This window comes from Falco naumanni, chromosome 6, assembly GCF_017639655.2.
Source record: "Falco naumanni isolate bFalNau1 chromosome 6, bFalNau1.pat, whole genome shotgun sequence".
Taxonomy (NCBI): Eukaryota; Metazoa; Chordata; class Aves; order Falconiformes; family Falconidae; genus Falco; species Falco naumanni.
Genome location: NC_054059.1, coordinates 66,067,566 through 66,090,161, shown reverse-complemented (window position 1 = coordinate 66,090,161; position 22,596 = coordinate 66,067,566). Strand labels below are relative to the sequence as shown.

Sequence of the window (22,596 nt, the reverse complement as noted above, 5' to 3'; positions counted from 1 at the left end):
GCTTTGCATGGCCCTCGGTGCAGCTGCAGCTTCTGGCTGAAGGCAGCTTTTAACGTGAGTGCCACAGTACCTTCAGGAGAGGCTTTTCTCCCAGCACCGCTGAGGCAGAGCCCGACGCCTGCCCGCAGCCTCCCCACGCTGCCCCGCTGTACCAAGGGGCAGCCCCGAGGATGGGGCCCGGGCAGGGCTTGCAGGGGCCGCACCGGAGCCCCCCTAGCCGCACCGCGCACCAGCGGCCGCCTCCCCGCCAACCTCAGGCCAGCCAGGGCCTTGCGACCGGCGCTACCCGCAGGCCAGGCCCAGCGCTCAGCGAGCCCCCCCGGCCCGCAGCCGCCTCCCAGGAGCAGCCCCGGCCAAGCCTGCCCAAGGCCGGGGTGGTAGCGCCCATGCGCGCCGGCCAGGACCCAGGACACCCGCCACCACCCCTCCCCGCACCGCATTCTACTCGATTGTTTATTATTTTCCAAGGGGCGGTGGCAGGGTGGAGGCGCTCACCAATGGAAAGCGCCGCTGCCCTGACGGGCGACGCGAGCCGGCCAATGGGAGACGAGGGCGGGCCCCGGTGGTCACGCGCGGCTCTAGAGCATGACATCATCTGTTTGCACGGCGCAGCCTAGCTTGGTGTGGGCGGGGCGGGGCGAGAGGGCGGGGCGGCCGCTAGGGGGCGGGGTGGTTGCGAAGGGGCGGGGCGGGAACGGGCGAGCAGCCGCTGCCGCCGTAGGACTCGGCGGTGCTGGTGGCCGCCGCCTGGCTCGGGGCTCCCCTCACCCTGCCGCCGCTGGGGCGGAGGCTGTCGGTGAACCCGGCTCGCCAGGCGGCTCCCCGAGCAGCAGGCGCCGCGTCCCAGCGGCGAGGAGTAGCTGCCGGCCGTTGGGCTCGCGGCGTGCAGCGCCTCAGGGCCGGCCCATCCCGGCGGGTGCCCGGCAGCCGATTAAACGCCCTGCTGAGGTAACCCCGCCGCGGCTCCTCGGGCAGGGCCGCTGCCCGCCCCCTCCCCCCCGGTATGTGGGCGAAGGAAGGTGTAAAATTATAATAATGGAGTAATTAAGCGATAAGTAGGTATAATTAAGCCCGTATGGGGTAACCGAGACGGATTAAGTGACATGGCCGGGTTGCACAACGAGTTACTGGCGGGGCAGAGCGGCGTTTGGCCGCTCGGAGCAGCCGGAGCCAAGCGGGAGAGCTGGCTGGCTGGCTGGCTAGGTGTGTGGCTAGCTGGCTGGCTGGCTAGGTGTGTGGCTAGCTGGCTGGCTGGCTGGCTGGCTGCACAGGTACCGGAGAGGTCCGTGCAGGGACTCGGGCAGGAGGCGAAGGGAGGTGACTAAATACCTCCTTGAATCATTAACAGAAACTGCGGTTGTGAACGTTAAATCCTTTCATATAATCTAAGCTGAATGTAAAAAAAAAAAAAAAGGTGGAGCTTCTTGTTGGATTTTGGCAATTGGACTCATTTCACCCTAATGATATAAACTCAGTTAATGCATGTACTCCCCAAGTATTCAAAAATGATGATGCAAGCTTTTGAGTGGTGTTATACCAGCTTAAAAATCAGTTTTTAAAAGGTTTTAAAATATGCAATTAGGATTGGGGTTTTTTTTCTGCTTTCTTCCTGGTCCTGAAAGTACACTTGGGTCACATCCATGGCACATCAGGAACTTGGCTATTGTTTTAAAATGGAAGCTGAGATGCTTCTTTAATGGGACTTTAATAACAGGGATTTCAAGAAAACACCAGTATTGCAGGACTCATAAATAAAGCTGAGAGAGCTGGCAACACCACTATGCACTGCCGTTGGTGGCTGTTACTAAGCGTATGAGACACTATTAGAAACCTACTTCTGTCCATGAGAACCTTGAGAATCTTTCCTGGCCTACAAAGTGCAGCTTTTTGGTGGGCCTTGACAATGCAACTTCAACGGACATGAGGCTGCTTTAATAGCAAATTTTGAAGCTATAGCGTTGAATTTTCCTACTTCCTCAGCTTCGCAGCTCCTTTTTCAAACAGTTGTGGGGTTTTTTTTTGAGGTTTCATTGTAAATATTGCTTCTTCCACAAAGGTGATCCTGTTTTTTAATGAGGATGACTGCAGTCATTGTACTCCATGCAGTGCAAAAATGGGTCAAGAATTCTTCAGCAGTGGGTGGTCAAGTTTAGGTGTAGGCAGAGCTGAATGCTTCCAGCCTCAGAGTTCAGTCCCCAAATTGTCAAGATCACTTGAGGAAAGAGTTCTTTTCTCCACAGTAGTAATGTCACTATTTCCTTCTGCTACTGTGCTTCTCCTTCCACTCCCCTCTGTTAGAGCGGCCAGTCAGCCAGTTTACAGGCTGAAGTCCAACTTCAATTGATCTTTAAATTGTTGTTCATCACTTTGAGGAAAATTTTATAGTCATATCTCTCTAGTTGTCTTTGGCTAACCCTTCATGTCTCCATGGCATGATCTGGACCCTTGCTCTGTGTCTATCTGCCAGATAGCCAATAACTGTGGAACCCATTAGCCAGTTTTAGCCAAATTGAGCAGAAAGGTTAAAGTCTCAAAGTATGAAGTTGGCTGGTTTATAGATGACATTTCTTTCTAATCAGCACACAAGTTACTCTGTATCAGCCACAAAACCTACTGCCCTTTGCCCAGTCTGCATTTAAAGGACATAGTAGGGAACTGTGGGAAGAACAAAAAAAAATACACAGAGGGAGCCGCTCTCTCACGGGATAAATGGGAGGGGTAGACAGGGTTATCGCAGTGGTCACAAACTTCTCTAGAGACCAGGCTGCAGGTGGCTTACCAAACAACCCGTCATATACTTGTGTGAAGTCCACGTAGACAATGCAGCTGTTGTTTAATGTAACTGCAATATAACATTGTTTTATTGAGGGGCAGTACACTTTACAGTAGATTTCTATAATGGTGTAATGGTGAGAAGTTCCAGGTCCCCCACCCCCCATGTAACTTTAGCTCCAACCATGCTTCTGCAAGATATTTGTGTAAGAGAGGTAATGCCAGAAATGTGACCTGCACTTCTCTAGCTATCAGCTCAGGAGAATGTGGGTTATGGCAGAATGAAGGGGCAATCACATCTGGGTTACCACTGTGAACTGGTACACTCTTATGGGAAGCTGGCTCTGAATTGACGAAATGGAAGAACGAGAATGAAAACTGAGCTGATGACAGCCTGTAGTTGAACGCAGAAGCTTAGAAGAGTTAATCTCAACACAAAAACCACTTATGAGGATTCCCACCCAGAGTGCCGTCATAGGAACGTTACTCCCCCTGAAGCAGTATGCCACAGGCCCCACGTCTCATGGGTCTCATGGTCCATGCACAGCTGAGATCACCCACAGAGATGGCTCCAGGCTGCCAAGTAATGGTGACCCCACCAAATGCATATAATCAGGTTCCGTGATAGGTACACATGTTCTCAATATGAACTGGAGTAGCGATAGCAGATGAAAAGGGATGCAGAGGAAGATGCAGCACTGCCCTGAAACACTTGCAGTCTAAGTAGGCACAATAAGTGAAGGAGGCTTTCAAATGGCCTCAGGGCTGGCCTAACTTTATTCCTGTCGAAGTCAGCGATAAAACTCCCATAAACGGAACCTTTTTCAAAATCCCACCCTTGAGGCATTAAAGTACTTAAAGGAAGAGACTGGAAATCGTGCAGGCTTTAGATTCAATTTTGATCACTTTTGATACGTATTTCAGTGGGCCCAGCCATGCAATAGCAATAAGAAGGGCTTCTCTCTCTGTCTGTTTTGCTCGTGCACATTTGGTAAGTAAAATGTGTAGGGACAATTATACTGTGGTTTTAATTCCACCTCAAACTGCAGTATCATGGGCACACACGTGCTGTGTGGAGCTGTGAAGAACTGGTACCATCACTTATGTGATCAAAGCTGTATGGCTGATACACCAGTGAATTCTCAAGAGGGCAGATAATCTTACAGCAAAGGCCCAGGGCTGGCACTCAAGAACTCCAATTTTATTTCTCAGTTCTGCATGGGCTTCCTGTATGACCTCAGCACAGTCATGTAATTGCTCGATGCCTCAGTCCATCATCTCTTTAATAGGGTTACTACTTACTTATTTCCTTTCTCCCGCCCTGGCCTGCCTTACTCGGCCTGCAATTCTGCCAGGGAGTGGAGCATTTCTTACCACGTGCAGGGCCTGCACCCCATACAATGAGACCTAATGGCAATGCCTGTAGAGCAATGCAATGCCAATTAAATAAATAAATGAAGATGATAATATAATTTAGGACTAGATTTGCATCTTGTCATCCAGCCCAAGGTCAAAGTGCTACACTTGCCTGGAACTTCAGGACCTGAGGAAGCACTCCGTGGGGAGGTTTCTGCACCCGTCAAAATCAGCCCCAAACACTAGCAGGTTTTGGGAAGGGGCTGAGTGTCAGTCACAGCTTTGCCAGCCAGCTTTCTCTGGCTGACTGCTGAAAGCCACAAGTAGAGGCTCCTCAGAGACGCAGTGTTGGACTAAGCATCTTCTCATCGTGCATGACCTTGTCTGATCTTGGTTCCTGGCTCTTCAACTCTGCTGCCGTTCTCCTCCCCTACCAACTACTAAATCATACACATGAATGCCAGTATCCCAATTGCAGAGTAGCCAGTGTCTTTTTGAGCTGCCTTGCATTCCCGTAAGGAGCCACGTTACAACAAAAGCAATGGCAGGGCATGCAATGTCATGACCCAAAATGGAGCTGCAGGGAAAACTATTTCCATTACTTGAACCTGCATTCATTCTGATTAATTCAGTGTCTCCTACTATATTTAGATAACTGAGGATTAATTGTATGCATGCTGAAATGCTGTCCCTTGTAACAACACCATGCCAAACTATTCCTAACTTGAGTGCCCCTTGAATTCGAAACCTAACTAGACCCTGAGTGCTTAGGCCTCACTTAGAAGGACGTGTAAGGCATGTGGGATCAGGGCCTCGCTGTTTTCTAACCAAACCGAATGGTTTTCAAACCTCATTGCTTGTCTATAATGCTAAATAAATCAAGGATAATTTAATTTGCCTGCTAATTCTATGCAGCAATGCTTCAGCAGCACACCTACTTCTCTGCACATGCTGCTGTCTATATCTGGCATCAGAGACACTACTACTGTTGTACCAAATCTAGTCCATAGTTCAGTCCGATACAAAACTAGGTGAGAACTGATACATACACGTTGCTATTGTAATGCGTTTGTAACTGCATCTATATTAATAGCTTTATGTTCCTTGGCTTTGTGGGTCACCTCTTTATTCAACCCATAATTAACTACGTCTTCAAGTGAACTATTTTGGAGGGCTTTCTGCTAGGGCATGGCCTCCGAGGAGGAAGTACAGCAGGATTATATTCACGTGCGGACATGTCTGAACTGAACACGCCCTGTATCACACACTGGCGGAATTAAAGTTTTCAATTGGACTCCAGATTTAAAGTTTACCAGAATAACTCCCGCACCACTGATTTGTGACCAGCGGAAACAAGGCAGAAGAGCAGCAGCGCGCTACGCCGCCGTGCCTGGCAGCCCGAGCTGGTTCCATGGCGAAGCGCAGGCAGGGAGTGCTGCAGCTGTGCCCCTTCCTGGCCAGGCGGGCAGGGCACAGGTCAGCGGTAGGGACAAGCCAGGCGGTTGCGGCTGGTTTTGCCGCTTCATTTCTAGCAAGCGCGGAGAGCCAGGGCGAATGCAGCCCTGGGAGGAGTTACCGTGTGCTCCGAGAGACTCGAGCCTTCCCGCCGCCGCCTTCCCGCGGCCCGGGCGCCGCGGTCAAGACCCGGGCGGCGGCTGAGACACGGCCGCGGCGCCTCGGAGGTGCCGCTCCGCAGCCGCGGGGAGGGCGGGCGGGCAGGCGCTGTCCCCGCCGGGTCCCGGCACCCTCTCCCGCTCGCCCAGGCCCGGCGGCTCCCCCTGGCCCGGCGCTCCCGCCCCGTCGGGGCGGCCCCTGCGCGGCACCGCCCGCCCTCCGCCCGTGGGCGGGCCGTGCGGTGCCGTGCGGTTAGGTTGAGGCTCCCTGCGTGTGTCTATAACTTTGTGTTGCTGCCGGTGGTTGTTAGGAGGAGGGATGTGGAAGTCGGCGGCGAGCAGGGTGACAGGCTGCTCGGGCGGGCTGCGGCGGCGGCTGGCTGGCTCGGCGCGGGCGGATCGCTTGCCTCTCGCCGGCTGCTCGCAGAGGGAGCGGGCGGTGTGCCGCTTTCCCCTCCTTCGCCTTTAAAGGGAAGGCGCCTCGGAGCTGAAGGCGCAGGAGCAGGAGAAGCAGGAAACATGCAGCAGCGCTGCTTCTTCTTCCCGTGAATTCGGATCTCGATTTCTGCCGGTGTGGAGGTGGCTGTTGATTCTCCCCCCCACCCCCCCGCCTCCCTCCCCTCCCGAAGTGGCTCTCCCTGCCTCTTCTGCCTGCGCTTTTTAAATGACTTGAGTGAAGGGGGGGAAAAACTGTCAAGATGGCAGCAGCAGGAGCAAGGAGGTTATGAATGTGGTGTTGATGCTGGAACAAAACCTATTCTCTTTGGCAGCCCTAGGGAGGGCTTAAAGCTTCTGGACCTGTTGGAAGACTGGCGATTTGATTTGTTCCCGTTGTGTTTGCTTTTTCCCTGCGAGAAGAAGGATTTATTATTTTTTTAAATCGACCAGCCCCCGGGGTGGCTTTTTCCCGCCCCCTGCTCCGTCGGCTGTGAGATTTTGGGGGGTTGGTTGCGTGTGGCTTGGGGGGCACCACAAAGTGACAGGCTTACGCTAATATGCAGTTGGATGTACGCTAAGACTTCGGCTCCCTTTAGGGCGTTTTGAAGAAGGAAAAAGTCTTCGGCGTAATCTGAAAGACCCCTCTCCCTGCCCTCCTGCCGAGGGAGGGTGCAAAGGACCACCCCCACCCCCCAAAAAGGGAAGATATCTGCGGAAGCGACGAGGAGCGAGCTCGGAGGCGCCGGGGGCGGGGGGCGGGGGGGTGTCCTCTCCGGGCTGGATACAGCGCGGTTCCCGCTGGAGCTACTTCTGCATCCGCATGGAGTGAAACATAAACAAACGCACACACGCACCGCAGGAGCGGCCGCTGCTCCGCCGGCGCGGAGGGCAGCGCCGCGGGCACCTCCGGCACCGCCCGGCCCCGCGCTGCCCGCCCTGCACCGCCGCTCCGGCTCCTAATCTGATTTTTTTTTTTTTTTTTTCCTTCCCCTCCCTCCCCTTCCCCCCGGCTCCGGCGTGCGCATCGCCCGCGGGGAGCGGGGCTCGGGGTGCAGCGGAGAGCCTGCCAGCCCTTAGCGGAGAGCGGCATGCCCGCCCGGCGGCCCCCCGCTTGCTAGGCTCCCGTCGGCACCGAGGAGGAGGCGGCGGAGGAGGAGCGGGGTCGGCGGTCGCCCGCCCCGTCGCAGCGCCCCGCCACCGCAGCCGCCCGCGGGGGAGGCCAAGATGGCAGAGGCGTCGCCCCCCGCGCCGCTCTCTCCCCTGGACGTGGAGCTGGACCCCGAGTTCGAGCCGCAGAGCCGCCCCCGCTCCTGCACCTGGCCCCTGCAGAGGCCTGAGCTGCAGGCCAGCCCAGCCAAGCCTGCCGGCGAGCCGCCCGCCGACGCCGCCTCCATGATCCCCGAGGAGGAGGACGACGAGGAGGAGGGGGGCAGCTCGGCCATGGCCGTCGGCAGCGCGGTCCCCGCGGGCGGAGAAGCGGCGGCGGCGGCCACCGCCGTCCCGGAGGAGGCGGCGCGGCTGCTGGCCCCGCTGCCCGGCGGCGGCCCGGAGGGGCCGAGCCTGTCGCCGGGGGGAGCCGCGGCGGCAGGCGGCGGGGGGGCTGAGCGGGGGCCCGGCGGCGGCGCCGAGGAAGTGCTCGTCGCGGCGCAACGCGTGGGGCAACCTCTCCTACGCCGACCTGATCACCCGCGCCATCGAGAGCTCCCCGGAGAAGCGCCTCACCCTTTCCCAGATCTACGACTGGATGGTCCGCTGCGTGCCCTACTTCAAGGACAAGGGCGACAGCAACAGCTCGGCCGGCTGGAAGGTGAGGCGGGGTCCCAGGGCCGCGGCGGACCCACCGCGCCGCCCCGACGGGCGGGCTGCCCGCGGGGGATGCGGCCGCGGAGGGGGGTGCCGGCGGCGTTCCCCGACGGCAGCCGGCCGGGCGGTGCTGATGGCCGTGCTGGGGGACGCGCTGTCGCCTTACCTTTCTCTATGCTTTTTTTTTTTTTTTTTTTTTTTAATTTAAGGGAGGGGGTACGAAAAGTTTTGTCTCTTTCCTGTTGCTGTGTGGAAGCGGTGAGGGCTCGGGAGCAGGGTAGACGCTGGAGCGGAGCAGGCTTCTGCGGTGTAGAAGCACATAAGCAGGGAGGGAAAAGGGAAGGAGGAGAAAAAAGGAAAAATATTTTTAAGGGTGTGCGTGTGGTTTTTTTGCTTTGGTTTTGTTTTTCAAGTTTTAGGTATCTTTGGTGTGACTCGTGCTGGGAGTAAGCAGATTTGCTTTTATGCAGGGTCAGTCTGAGTCTCAAAGCTCAAATACAGAATGACACTGTTATTTTTGTCAAGAAAAACCCCAGTGGTTTCCCCACACGTTCCTCAAAGGCAATAGAGGGAAATTTGGGTCTAGACATTTCTTCATGAAGTTAATCAAAGCGTGGAGTTATTGGCTGCTCAGCCACGGGAATGCTTGGTTTGCGATTCCTGCGGTGCCAGTGTACGAGGGCACCGTCTACTGATAAATCCCTTATAGTCCAGCGTTTTCTGTCCTGCATTGTGACAGTTAGCAGCTAAGATTACTACCGTGTTAATAAGTGAGAAAAAAAAATAATCTGTTTTTGTGGTTTGTTTACTCAGTGCATGCAAAAGCACGTTGCAGGCAGGCAGGGTTTTACTCTCAAAGACAAGAGTCTAATAAAGGCCTACCAGGAGCCGGTGCTGCACGTAAAGCACATCTGAAGCGATTTCCAGAACTGATTTTTTTCTCCTCGTTTTCCATGTCTATTATTAGTGTCTGTCAGATGCCGAAATGTCACGTACTTGCAGCTATACAGAAATGCAGGTGCTGCGGGATGTCGATACTGTTTGCAGAGGGAAATCCTGGTATGGTTCAGTTGCTGCCGGGGGCTGATACTGGCAGCGTTCAAGACCGAGTTTTTGAAGGGATGGCTGAAGGCGAATTTGCTGGGAAGTTTTATTGTGTTACAGAGAAATTAAATTTCCTCTTTGAATCTCTCTAGCTTTGGATCAGGGGAAAACCTGAAGTACACAAATTGGTCAGAAATACTGTATGGATGAAACATTTCTGGCAGTTTTCTTGTTAGCAGCCCTGTTTCACATTTGGTGCCTGAGTAGGACCTGCTGCTAGGAATTGAAGTACAGCTGTATGATTTTTACCTTCCAAATGGAGCACTGTGAGGAAGCATTTCACTGACTTGTCTCAGGCTGGGGAAAATACGAACACAAAGTTTATCGGTGGCACAGCTAATTCCAGACAAGGCTTTTAAAAAACCCAGATCCTTTTAACAGTTTTTGCGTCTGTATTGGATGCTGAATTTTGATCTGACTTTACAAGTGTGACACAAGAGTGTGATGAAGGGTTACATCTTCCGATGACAGCCCATGTCTTAGAAGTTGTTTGGTTTCATGCAGAAGCAGTGGCTTTAGATGTCAGCTGCTATGACAAATCCAGCCTTTTTATCTGATATGTGGAATTTTCAGTAAATTCTCTATACCCGATTCCAACGAAGACTTGTCAAACAATGGGGCTGATACTGTTTCGGCTGAATTTGGTGGCAAAACTCCCATTTGCTTCAGCTGAAGCAGGATCTGGGCCATAATGTGAAGTGCTTACATTGATTAGTATGCTTAATACAGTCACAATTTTTCTGACAATTTTTACTGTTAATTTGATATTGATTCCTTTGCTGAACAGCATTAACTGGTACTTGGAGCTAATTAAAATGTTAAAAACTTGGATCCCTTGAGATTCCTCTGATATAATTTAGTTCAGAAGTTTCTCACAAGCCTTTAAGATGACCTTTCTCAGGAGATGCAAGCACATTGGTAGCAGAAAATTCTGCTGCTTTAATGACTGTGAGCTGTCTCTGGAAGTTAGGGTAAGGAGTTCGATCGCATTAATGGTGGGTGCAGTTGTGCGTGGGTGGTAGGGGCATACTGAAAGGGGGAAAGGAGAGGTCAGGAGCTAATAATTTACCAGGCATCGAAAACTGCAAAATTTAATTCCTTAACAGGACTAGAGTTTCTTTTAATATATGTGTGTATGTTCAGAAGAGGACTACTTCAGTTTCTTGGCTGGAACGTAAATTAGTTTGTGCAGAGGCAACACACTTAAATAGAGACTCCATCTTAGTCTCCCAATGCTAAACCACATTATATGTTATTATCATCTTTGTTTCCCTCACAGGTAATGAATACAACTCTTCAGGAACTAATGGCAGCTTTTCACATCAGACTTTTTCAGATTGCTAGTTACACCGAGATTTTAAATGCACAGAAGATAGTTCTGTATCAGGAGGCTTTTATCTTAATTTAGAATATTTTTTACACAGCTAAGTTAATCTTCAAAGATAAGAAGCCCATTTGACGATATTCTGCTCTGGCACTGAGTGGGAAAATTGTCATTTTAAACAAAGAGAAGAAGAGAACTTGGTTTTATTATCTTATGTATTATTATATATGAAAATATTAATACCGTTTCCACTGAGACGTGCTGAATACCATAATCCGTAAACATAGCTGGGATTATACTCCTCAAAACAATTATTTTAAGAGCTATAAATTAAAGTTACAACTATCACTTTTTTTTTTTTTTTTGGCCTAGGGCATTAAAGCAGAAGTGAGTATTTCAGATGTGGTTAGGAAGGCATATATTACGTTTCCGCTAATTCAGATAAGGTTTGCCCAATACACCCCCTCAACAATCTTCTTTGCTTCCCCCTCCCCCTGGCCCCGGTGGGATGTTAGCTAACCTAATACTGCCTGACAGCTAACTAGGGCAGTAGTGTACGGTACATGGCTGCAGAGCCAGCACACTGCGGACACTGCTGTGTGCCACGAGCAGCTTGGTTTGCTACAATCCTGTACACTTCTATATCACCGGGAGGGGTTTAGGTGCACGCTTCAGTATCCACTTATTGTCTTGAATACTTATGGAGAGTCAGTATTCATATTTATCATTACCGGAGCAGGGGGAAAGGCCTGTGGGTGGGCTGGTTTCACCCTTGTGAAATGCACTGTGCCAGGTACTTCCACAGAGCTCCTTGATGACCAGATCAACCTGTCTTTCCAGATTCAGGTACCCATTACCCTGTCAATATCCTGCAGTCACAAAACTAGTGTGCTGACTTAAACCCCAAGTTTTTGCCCCCAAATATTTGGGATGCAGTTACTCACTTCAGTAATCTTGAAATAGAAAACTGAACCACCTTTGCGTCTGTGTATATAGTAGAGGTGCCTGGTTTCACTATAGCTTAAGTACTTCCATATCTCTTCCTATAATGCTATTTTGTAATTTCTTGCAACGCTATTTTGTGAAACAGTCTTTTCTACATGAAGAGTACACTAGGGGGACTGTTTTCCTCTTTGTTGAGTGGTATGGAAAGAACTATGAATCTTTATACACGGATACCAGCAATCCCCAAGTTTAAATGCAGCTGATTTGCATTGATTTGTTTTTTATATCAGAAGCCTATTTGTTTTACACCTGTTGCATTCATCTTCCCCATGAAAGATAAATACTAGCTGCTGGGATATTTACTTTGAAGAGGTGATTTTTGTAATCTTTGTACATGGACATTTAAACATTTCTTACCATGTTTTATTGGTATATGTGAAGAAGGGCTGCAGTCCCTTCAGCGTAGCAAACACATGAGTCTCTTCTCTAATTATTGAGACTTGAAAAGATTTGAGAAATTTGCCGACAATCTAGACAGATGTCTGAATCTGTTAGCCAGATGCTGATAGGCAAGATGTGTTGGACTTTTTTAATCATCATCTTGCAAAGGTTGTGGGAAGGAAGAAACACCACTCTTATTTCTCCTTCCTTGGAGTGGCACACTGTCTTTATCAGGAGTGGCAGCGTAAAACTGGAGTTTATATCAGTTTCATTTTTTCTCTGCTTTTTTTTTTTTTTTTTAAAAGACTGTGTTTCCCAGTTAATTGCTAGCATGATTATTTTTTCTAGCCTTATGTTATAGTCTTGTTTTCTTTTTTTTTCTCCGAATTTTGAGCTGCCTTGTTCAACTGTACAGAAGCATTTGGGTTACAAACTGTAGCCTGATTATTTTAAGTTTTGATCTACCGAAGCAGTTTAAGCACGTGAATGGATCCTTGGGACTTCACTGGGATTACTTGTGTGCTTAAACTTACTGCTTAAGCATCTTACCTGATCAAAGCCTTACTGTGTTCTGCTTTAACAAAATACTCAGTAACGTTTGTAATTGAATTTTGTTCTGAGCAAGGTAGAGAGACGTGTGGTTTCACCCCCGAAGTTGAAACTGCTAGATAACAAGCTTCTTGCATCAAAGAGGAGTATACTTTAGTATCAAAGTAACAAATAACTTTTTAAACTTTCCAGTAGAAACCATATGTAGATATTAGTACCTGTTACTATTTTCTATCTGTAACATACATCAAAGATCTCACTTTTCCCCAGCTCATGCAGACAGGTGACAGCTATTAGGGGAAAGAGAGAAACACCGAGTAGCTCTCCCAGAATCCTTGACATTGTTTGATTCACAGTGTGACAGTGAGGAGCACCTCCACTGAAGGACTTGTGAAATGAAGATAAAAACACACCGCTTTGGTGAACGCCGTTAGCTGCAAAGAGTCACAGGCTCTGCTAAACTTAACTTCTGTTGTGAATGGGAAACGTCCAGTGAATAATGCCAGATAGTACTGCTGTCAGGTAGACCTGCATGATAAATACTGGAAGCAATGTTCTTCAGTTCTTTGGAGACAGAAGGTTACCTAAAACAGTCACGCAGCATTGATGTTGTCTGTATTAGGTTATTAGTGTCAATATTTGAGCATATTTAAAATAGGAAGCTTGAGAGTTGGAGTTTGGCTCCTACACTTAGCTGTGTATTTGGAAGTACATGGTTAATGCTAACAAAAATTAAATCACCTCAGTGGCTTTTATGTCTGCTGTATTGTGTTGGCTTGAACAAGCACTGTCTGATGTCTGAGACTTATCAGGCTAGGGGAGAGAAGCATCCTGGTGCTCTGGCCCCGGGACGTCCTGCCTCAGCTTGGTTTTGTCCTGGTAAATAGAGTGGTGTCTTACACGTGAGGCCATTTTGTATTCGGGTCATTTTGGTGGTGCTACACCACTTTGCTCTAATCCTGGGAGATTAGGGGAGGCTGGGCACGTGCTGGTGCATTTAGAAAGGCGAGTGATTAGGGTTAGCCCGGTGGTTTCATGAAAGCTCTTTGTGCTGAGGTGGACAAAGTAGAAACCTGGAGTCAGTGGCGTCCCTTGCAGAAGGCAGGCAGTGCTGGGGCGGGCACAGCTCCCCCACACCCCCCTGCAGCAGCTGGCCTGTTTTCGGCCAGTTTGTGTGGGGTGGATGGGGGAGAAGAAGCATGAAATCACCCCAGAAAATTACGGTGGGTGTGCTGGGTTCAAAGGGAGGCAGGAGGGATTGCCTTGGAGATAAGGGAAATCAGGATAAACAGCCAAAGCATTTCTCTAGGTGGCAGCCTCCTGAAGGTGCCCTGCAAGATTTTGGCAGCCAGCTATTTTGCGTGGAAGTATGGAAAATCTTTTGTGAGGATTGTTTCTTATTTGCAATGCAATTACAGTGGGTCTTGGCATAGTGGCGGCTTGCCAAGGGAGAAACTGAAAGTATTTCCTAATGCAAGTTGTTACTTAGATTAAAATCTTTGTGTGTTCTTGTTTCTCTCCTACTTTTTTAAAAGCCTTACTACTATCTGTGTCACAGAAAATGTGCCCAAGGGCAAAGTTACAAAATGGTAGTGTTAGTGTCTTTTAAAGGCACGAGGCCCTTCATGTTTTGAGGCAGACTTTCTCTGGAGGAGGGCAAGCTCTGAGCATCCTCCCACCAGTGCTTCATTCCCCTTGCCACAAAAAACTGTGGTTCCTCGGAAAGGGGCCACAGCCTCGCCTGGTCCCAGGGCAGGAGGGACATCCAGGTCCTGTAGCACGTAGTGAGTATCCCAGTGACGGCCTGGCTGATAACACAGTGCTCAGGGAGCTGCAGGGTTTTTTTGATGTGGCTTTTCTTGGGGCTGACAATATGTGTGTAGTGTAGTGGTTCAGGAGCAAAATAAAGTGTTCAAGTAATGTGCACAGTCATTCAGTTTTCGGTAGTGCTGGCTCAGCACAGCATGAGTTAAGTGAAGATTATGCTTAACCTTTTATTTGCTCTTTTTTTAGGCTTCTACAAACTTAGATTGTTCTTTTCTGTCACAATTCCCTGAGCATTGCCACACACTAAGCTTGGAAAATGAGGTGTATTTAGCCAATTTATGGCCTGACATATGTTAATTAACATTAATTACCTGCTTGAATAGTCCATTTAGCACTTATTATTAAAAAGTGGCTTGTCTACAGAAGGGGATTTTCCATCAGAGTGAGATGTTTTGTTCTAACTTGCTTCAGAGTCAGGATGGGGTACCCTGTGCTTCTCTGCACGGCTATACCAGTTTCCTGATGTTCCAGTTGTGTGTGTGGGATACGATTGCAGCGCTGACAGGCACCAACTCCTTACCAATGTGTATTTGACACTTACTTGACATCGGCTTGGCTTTCCCAAGCAAACCAGCATGTTTCCAAGTGGTTTTTACTAATGGTGGGTACAGCTCTTGCTCCTCTGATTGAGGCAGCTGGAGAGAGAGACATAGTTCTCAGCTTGCCAGGAACTGCAGGGAGATCTGGAGGTCTGTGGTGATGTGGCCCCAGCCCCTGTTTGGGGTGGAGGAGTAGGAAGAGCTCAGGTGTGCAAGGTGTGCGTAGGAGTTGCTGGGCACACTGTAGTGCCCTGCGGGGGGGTGTGTGTGTGGGGGCACCTTCAGCTCTGCATGGCTGAGGATGATGGACCTTGAGGCTGCTGGAGCTATTGAGAATAGACCACTGCTGAGTGGAGCATGGTCTCCAACAACAGGTTATCTCTTGCTGTATTCTTCAGCTATGTTATTTTAAGTTACCTCCTGGGCCCTGTGTTGGGCAAGGGTTGTCACAGGTCATTGGTCTGAAAACCTGTGATATGAAGGGAGTAACAAGCAGACAGCACTCATTCAATTTTCAAATACCAATATATATATTTTTTTTATAAACTTCATTCCTCAATTCCCCATCCCCCAATTTCTCATTCCTGTCTTGGGAGACTCTAGGGATGTTGTCCTACTTCTCCTTCACCATCCTTCCCTTTGTAACACGAGCCTGGGGGTTTGCATGATGCATAGGGTGCCTCTGTGGGAAATGGAGGGCTGGCTTGTAACTGTGCAGGGCATGTTGCAGAGTATGGCATTTCAGTTGGGGATGCAGTGTAGAGGTGATTAGGCTACAGGACTGATGAAGAACGATTTCAGGGCAGGCAAGGGGTTGGAAACAAGCAAGTGATTGTGTTAGTGCTCTGCCTCATCCCTGTGGTGAAATTGCAAGGGAGCTGCCTTTCAGTGGGGCTGGAGAAGAGCGTTGCTGTGTCGCCATTGCTTTTTGCCAGAGTGGTTCCTCTTGATGCTGCGCCTAGCTGCCTGGTCCAGGAGGAGCCAGCCTGCAAAGCCAGCGCCCTTTCCCTGCGCCACCCACCCTTGCACATTTACTCAAGGACTGGTATGCTCACAACACTGTTTGCAAACTGCCAGTTTGAGGCAGGTCAGGAGTTAACAGCATTGGTATCTTGTTAATACAACTGTTGTGTGTCGTCATGTCGTCCGTCCCCTCTCCCCCCCCCTCCCCCAGACTTTGCTTATTGGGGCGATTTGCTTTATCTGTATGCTGGTACCTAAAGGCTGTTTAAATACTGCCGATACAAAACACCTTTGTGAGATTTCACTGACAGAAAAATGCCTTTCTGGGGATTTGTACTGGTAAAGAAATGCCTTGTGAAAATTAGTGCTTATAACAGACTTGTGCTAATGAACTGAAGGGATCACTTGTTTGATTGCAACCTGCTATGTAGTTAAGAGCTGAATTATGAAATGATGGATTCTCTCTTGAATATGTTTCTTTGCAAGTTATTACTTTGCTTTTCTTTATTATTTTTCCTCTTCTGGTGAAGTTACCACTTGCTACATGTAAAAGGGATGTGTGAGGGAGGTGCGTGCTGGGACAGGAGGTCAGAGGGCAGCCTGTGGGTCCCTGCCAGAGAGCTGGAGGAAGGTCTGTTTGAGACGAGGAGGACGGTGTGCAGCACCTGGAGCTTGTCATCAGGGCCTTTGCAGCTTGTGCCTCCAGGTCTCCCGGAGAGTGCTGCCTGCCGGTTTTAGGGGGCAGGAGGCTGCTGGCAGTGGGTGTGGGGCTCTGCCGGTGCAACCTCTGGCTGCTGTACACCCGAGCGCTGCTGGCAGTCAGGTGCATTTCCACGGGGTGAGTCAGTGGATCATGCCACCTCTGTGTCCTGTCACCCGTTGCCCGTGCTGAGGTGAAGGGCAAATCCTGTTGAGAGCCAAAACCCTGTTGAGAGCTCCAGAATGAGGGCAGGAGGCAGGAGTGCTGCCAAAGGTGCCGTTTTTTCTACTTTGACACCTACCTCTGAGGCTGCCTTCGTGCCTTGTGTTTGCTGCGGGTCTGCCTGGAGGTTGCTGGCAACCTAGCCCTCAGCCTTGCGGTGCCTTCAGGCCAGCCTGCCCGCCCGTCCCTGGCTTTTCAAGACCTTCGGCTTTCCCTAGGGAGCAGCGGGGGCCACGGGCACGCCGGGGATTGTGATCAGTGGGTGGGACGCAGTCCTAGGAAAAAAGTTTTCGGTAGGTTTGCTGGCTCCTGAGTCACGTGAGCAGAAAATGGCAGGTCTGGGCTGCTTGCCAGTGCTTGAACAGGGAGGTAACATCTGCTTATCCCCACACCAGAGGAGTGGGAGGCAGCAGATAACTTGGAAGGCTGATGAGGACAGGCAGCGGTCTGCTGGAGGAGGACAGATAGAGGAGCACTCAAACACATCAGCACACGTCCGCTTGGGCTTCACACTGCCTCCCTGGCTGCTCTGAGTGCTCACTTCGCGATGGGAATGAAAACTAGTTTGAATGGGTGCAGCCTGGTTTATGACGAGGCAACTACCACGGGTAGAATGAAGTAAAGAGAGCAGGGTCTGGCTCTTGTCCCTGCTAAAGGCCATGTTAAAGCAGCAGTGGGACTCTCCAACAGTGCCACGGCAGCATACATTTGCATTACTGTAAGACTCAAGCCTGCCCTGCTTAAAATCCTGATTGCCACTGAGCCTGGACCCCCTGTGAGGACTGAGCATGGCCAGGAAGCGTTAGCAATAGTCTTGCACTTAAGTAAACAAAGCTTTGTTTAAAAACGTACTAATTGCCTAATAATATTGTAATACAAACTAGTCTAGACAGCCAGCACCTCTGACACTGTAGATGATTTGCCCTTGTAACTCAGTGTTTCTCATGCTGCACCATGTGGGTTTCTATACTTTTTCAAAAATAAGATGCAGAAGAATAAATGTATTAATCTAAAGAAATCATTTTAGGACACGACTTCCAGAGCCATATTTGTTTTATCTGGAATGTGGACTGAATTATCTTGATATATACTCCACTTACGTGTCAGTGCTCTTAAAACCTGCTGTATTGGATTTTTTTTCTTTCCATGTTAGCTCTTCAAGCAGCTATTTCAGCTCTCTGAAGACATGTTATGACCACAGTTAGCCCCACTTTCTCACACAAAATTTGCAGTGTAAACATACCTTTAAATGTGAGTCTTAATCCAAATCAAGGGTTTCTGACTTTGAGGGTATTTGTGAAGTTCGGCTGTGAACCCCTATCTCATGTAAATATATTTGCTAGTACTTCATGGAGGATTTATCAGTTTCATATATAAAATTCTAGATATGCTTAGTACATATAATTTGACATCTGATAAGTGAGAACAGTGCTTAACAAAGAATATCTTTCTGTGAGACTCTTACAGGCTCCCACATTATCACGTTTTTAGCTGATCGGTTTTGTGCTGAGAGCAGTGAGTTGGTTTCCTGAAAGCCTGTAACTACTATTTGTTCTGCAAAACTGCTCTGGACCTTAACTAATTTTCAGAGAATGTTTTTTTCCAGGAACTCATAGGAGAAGGTGATGCCAGTTCAATTCGTGTCCTGAGATGCTTGTAAGCTGAGACACTTAGAGCTGCTGTCCCTGGTTTTGTGCAACACGATCTATTGTGTTTAGAAGTTTCGCTGTGCGTGGGAACTCAAAACCATTTGTCTGAGATGTCAGTTTTCAGAGCAAAGGGTACTTCTTTAAGTATTCATCAAGACCTACAATGGGAGGCTGCTGGTCCTACGATGCCTTTGTAGAACAGTATTGGCACCAAGAATGATGCTGCCACTGAGGAGGTAAATCTTGTGAATCTTGTTCAAGCAGCTTTTGCTTTTGCGTAGCCCGAGCCATGTATGTGGCACAGATAAGTGGGCCACTTCTAAAATCCTCAATTTGCAAATAGAAGTCATGGCAGAGCTCTGCATGGATTGAGCCAGAGGTTTCCAGCCTCATTTGTGCTGCAGCCAAAAGCTCTGAACCTAATAGTAGTATTTTCATCATGAAGTTGACAGTGTGATTTTCACTTCCCATAGCATGTTGAGATTTGTTTTTTGCCCTATTGCTCTTACACCCCGGCTCATGCATGGCAAAAATACTTCTCATTAAAATGTACTAGAAGGTTTGCACACTTGGAGCAGGATAGAAATGTTTTATGAGGAGCTGGTTTTTATAAAGCTCTGGGGAAGGGAGTTGTGTGCTTAAGAAGATATTTGAAAATCAGTAGTGAGGCCATTTTACATACAAAAAAGAGGGAAAGTGTGTAGGCTGTAACGTAGTGGCATATGGGTTGTGAGGAGGAAGGGTTCTGTGAACTAGCAGTAGGGAGTAAATCAACCTGATGTATGTTCATAGACATCTGATGTCTACTGGGCCTAGTGGGGTAGCTTGGAGCAGGTGGAAGAAGCATACTGTTTACCTAATTAGAAACATAAATAAAATCTTTCCAACATTTTTCTAAATTAAAATGCATTTGAAGCATATGTCAGACTTCTCACATCCAGGAAAGATCTCTAAATCCCTGCCGTTCCCCAGGAGGCTGTTTCTAGCCCACCTTCTTCAGGGCTCTGCCAGGTAATAAGTCCTCCTTGTCAGAGGATGGAGTGGAACATGCATTAGCAGTTGGAGATGCTTGGGGAGCACAGCTGTACTCCTCTTTAATCAGCGGGAAAAGGTCTACCATTTGAGGCGATAGACCAGGGAATTGGAAAGACTGAAGAAAGCTATCATGGTTGAAATCATTGAAGATAGTATTTCACCTCTGTGTATTTACTGAGAAGTTGGCGATGGTGTGGAGCCGGGCTTGGGCTTCTGTACAGTCAGAGCAGCTCCATATCTCCAGTGTATTTTAGACACCAAGGAGACAAAGATGATACTAATTGCAAGAGAAACTACTTAACTGCTTTGTATTATGTGTGAAATGAAGGGGGAATAACACTGATTGAATGACCTATTTTGACTTTCTCAGTATAATATGTTTAATGTTTTAGTCTTTTTCTGGACAGTGAATTATAATTTTATCAAACCCTGCTGGAAATGAGTATGTTGCTGGGCAAAGTATTTTATCCTCACAGCTTTAACCACAGAGTTACCTCTTGCTGCTTGACTGGGTGGCAGGAGTTTCGGCTGGAAAGGTTTTTTCCTATGCAACACAGCGACAGCAGGTTTTTTAAAATACAAAATAGGGACCTGTCAGGAGGAATATAAAATAGAGCACTGAAGGAGTCTAATTTAGAAGGAGAAAGGGCATAAATCTCCACCTCTCCCTGGTGACAGAAGGCCAAAGTACAGCCGAAATGTTTCCCTGCTTGTAAAATGCTGGTCCCAATACCAGATAAGTTGTTCCATTAAAGGCACAGCTGTATCTAACCTCCTTACAAGTTTTTTGACTTTATTTTCAGTGCATAACTGGATGTTACATGAGGGGACTCTGAAGCACCTCCGTTAGCATCCTCTCTGCTTATTGTGCCGTTACAGAAATTGTTTGCTGTTTTGGACTGGTGTCAGGCAGAATAATACTGAATAAGTCCCAGATGAATGTGGGTGGTGAAAGGAGAAAAATAACTTCAAATAAAGAGGGGTATTATCAACTGAGCAGCCAGTGTTGATCCTATGGTGCTGAAAAATGGAAGCAGGAAAAGTAATCTTTTTCCTTTTTTTAAGGATGGAAAATCTTAGCTGAAAAATCTGTTCTGACCAGAGGTTGATACCCTACTTAAACTTGCAGCAAATTGGCATTGGTGCAGCAGCACTGCAAAGTATTGAGAGGGAGAACTGAAGTACAAACAAGTCTCCAAAACTTGAGAGGATCCTCAGATTCTTTGTCCATTTAGGACAACATGACCTGTAGCGTCACTTGCAGCTGCTGGATCCAGGAGTATAAATAGTGAAAAGAACGCTGATTTGGGCAGGATAAAATGTCCATTTTGGGTTTTTTCAACAGCTGTGTCAGGACCTAACCCTGGCAAAAGCTTCTCGTGTCATTTTTTATTCAGGCTTGTATTAAGCATGTGGAATGACAATGTTCTCTATAATTGAGGAAAAAAAAAAGGAAAAAAGTAGTAAATTGAGAAATAGTGTGGATTTGGTGTCCCCTCAATCTGAAGGAAGGAGTTTGCTGGAACAGTATGATAGCAGTTTTTTGAGAAATTAAGTATGGATTTCCTTCAATTGTAGTTGAATATGACATCTTACTAAATTTATCCAGTCTTGAGTGCCTGGTTTCTGGTTTGACATTTTTGTTGGATGGTTGTTGGTTGTTTTTTGTTGGTTTTTTTTTTGTTGTTGTTTTAGAAAAAAGCTCTGCATGGGCTGAGAGATGATATTTTCCTCATTTTCTGCAGGAAACTGGGCTGAGAAATGATAGTTTCCTTATTTTCTGCAGGAACTGTACCAGGCATTAAACCACGGATTCTCCCAGGTGGTTATGGGCTTGCAGGGCCAGCAGCTTTCTCCCTAGAAGCCACAATGCAGCAGGTTGGTTTGAGCAATGCCAATGATGGCTTCCCATTTTCCAGGAGCAGACACGGAGTAGGAAAGTTGTATTTCACATGTCTTGACTATTAACTGCAGATCACTGGAGTATCTCTGTGGATAGTTCTTACTGTTCAGTAAGCGCTGAACAGAAGTATGAAGTAAAAGTGTACTTCATTTATATGAAAATCTACACCAAAAAAATGTTTCAGTATCAAAGCCAAGTGCTCAGGAAGTACACAATGTCAGAAATAAAGTTGCCTCTAACTCTTGAAATTACTTCTGATGCTGGCTATGATACTGTGGTTAGTAATGAGCTCACAGACTCCTAAGCACCCCGAGTCTCCCTGTTGGGATGGATGCTTCAAGGGGTATTCAGGGTTTCAGCTCATCTCCTGTGATCTCTGGGTGGGCCCTGTGCCGTGTTTGTTGCGCCCAGCTCTGAGTAAAGAATTAGGCCCTTCCCGATGTGCTCACCTGTGCTGTTTGTCTCCCCAGTATCCATGGGCTTCCCTGATGAGCACTGTCCCAGCTCTGCATACTTTTCTCTCCTCCCAAAGCTCCTCACCTTCTGTAGTCTCCCATCCCAGCCTCCTTCCCTTCGATTCCCAGTCCTGCTCCATGCGTCCCTTCTTCCTTTTCCTGTGATCTCCCACCTCCCTGCCCACCTCCCCAGGTTTTCATATCTGCTCTGCTTGTCCAGCTTGCCTGGTTTTTTGTTCAGCTCCTTGTTCCATATTTCTCTGCTGCCCCAGGATTCCCAGTTTCCCATGTCTTGCCTATCCCAGGCAAGATTTATCTTTTCTCTAATCCCAGTTTCAGGTCAGGTTTGCAAAGCTGTTAGCAACAGGGAACAGGGTTTTATAGGAGGAAGTGTTGGACAATGCAATGTGTAGGTGGGGCTCACAGCACCACCTATAATTTACAACACTGGTTTTCTTAACTAATCCACCCTTAGGTGAGCAGTCCTGGTGCTGTCAGTGTGCAAATCCTTAGTCATTTGGGTAGTCCTATTCCCTCTGCTGAGATACTATGTGCAGAGGGGTTGCTCGTTTGTGTAAGAGATGCAGGATCCAATTTCAGAGAGACTTCCATCTCTGTTTTCATGTGTCCTGAAATAGACAGCAAACAGTGTCTGAGATTATACAGTTCATAGGGCTACTGACCTGTCCCTAAAATATTAAATGTTATTTATATGTACATATATATATATATATTTGTATGCGTATATATATGTCTTGTGTAGTAATTGCTCTTATTTCCACGGTGAGAGGCTGTTCCTTTTTCTTCCTCTATCAATGAGAAGAGAGGAGACATACCAGTTCCTTACAAGTAATATATAAGACATGAAAGTATACAGTCTGTAGTCACACCATACCCTGCATCCTCTAGTAGGTGCCCTCTGACTTGGTGTATTTAGACTAGAAAATACAAAAAGCTT

General features: G+C 48.3%; 1 protein-coding gene and 1 long non-coding RNA gene across 2 annotated transcripts in view; one reads left to right on the top strand and one right to left on the bottom strand.

Annotated features, from left to right (window-relative positions):
- The first annotated feature begins 5,979 nt into the window (after positions 1-5,979).
- Positions 5,980-22,596, top strand: part of FOXO3 (forkhead box O3) — a 97,627-nt gene continuing 81,010 nt past the window's right edge. Inside the window, 2 exon segments of the mRNA XM_040599406.1 lie at positions 5,980-7,766; positions 7,768-7,986. Coding sequence (XP_040455340.1) covers positions 7,404-7,766; positions 7,768-7,986 — 582 coding nt within the window. The 5' untranslated portion in view covers positions 5,980-7,403.
- LOC121090681 lies at positions 16,145-18,478 on the bottom strand. Its single transcript, XR_005828655.1, has 2 exons — positions 16,676-18,478; positions 16,145-16,581 (listed from the first exon to the last, which is right to left on the bottom strand). It is a non-coding gene; the product is annotated as an uncharacterized LOC121090681 (long non-coding RNA).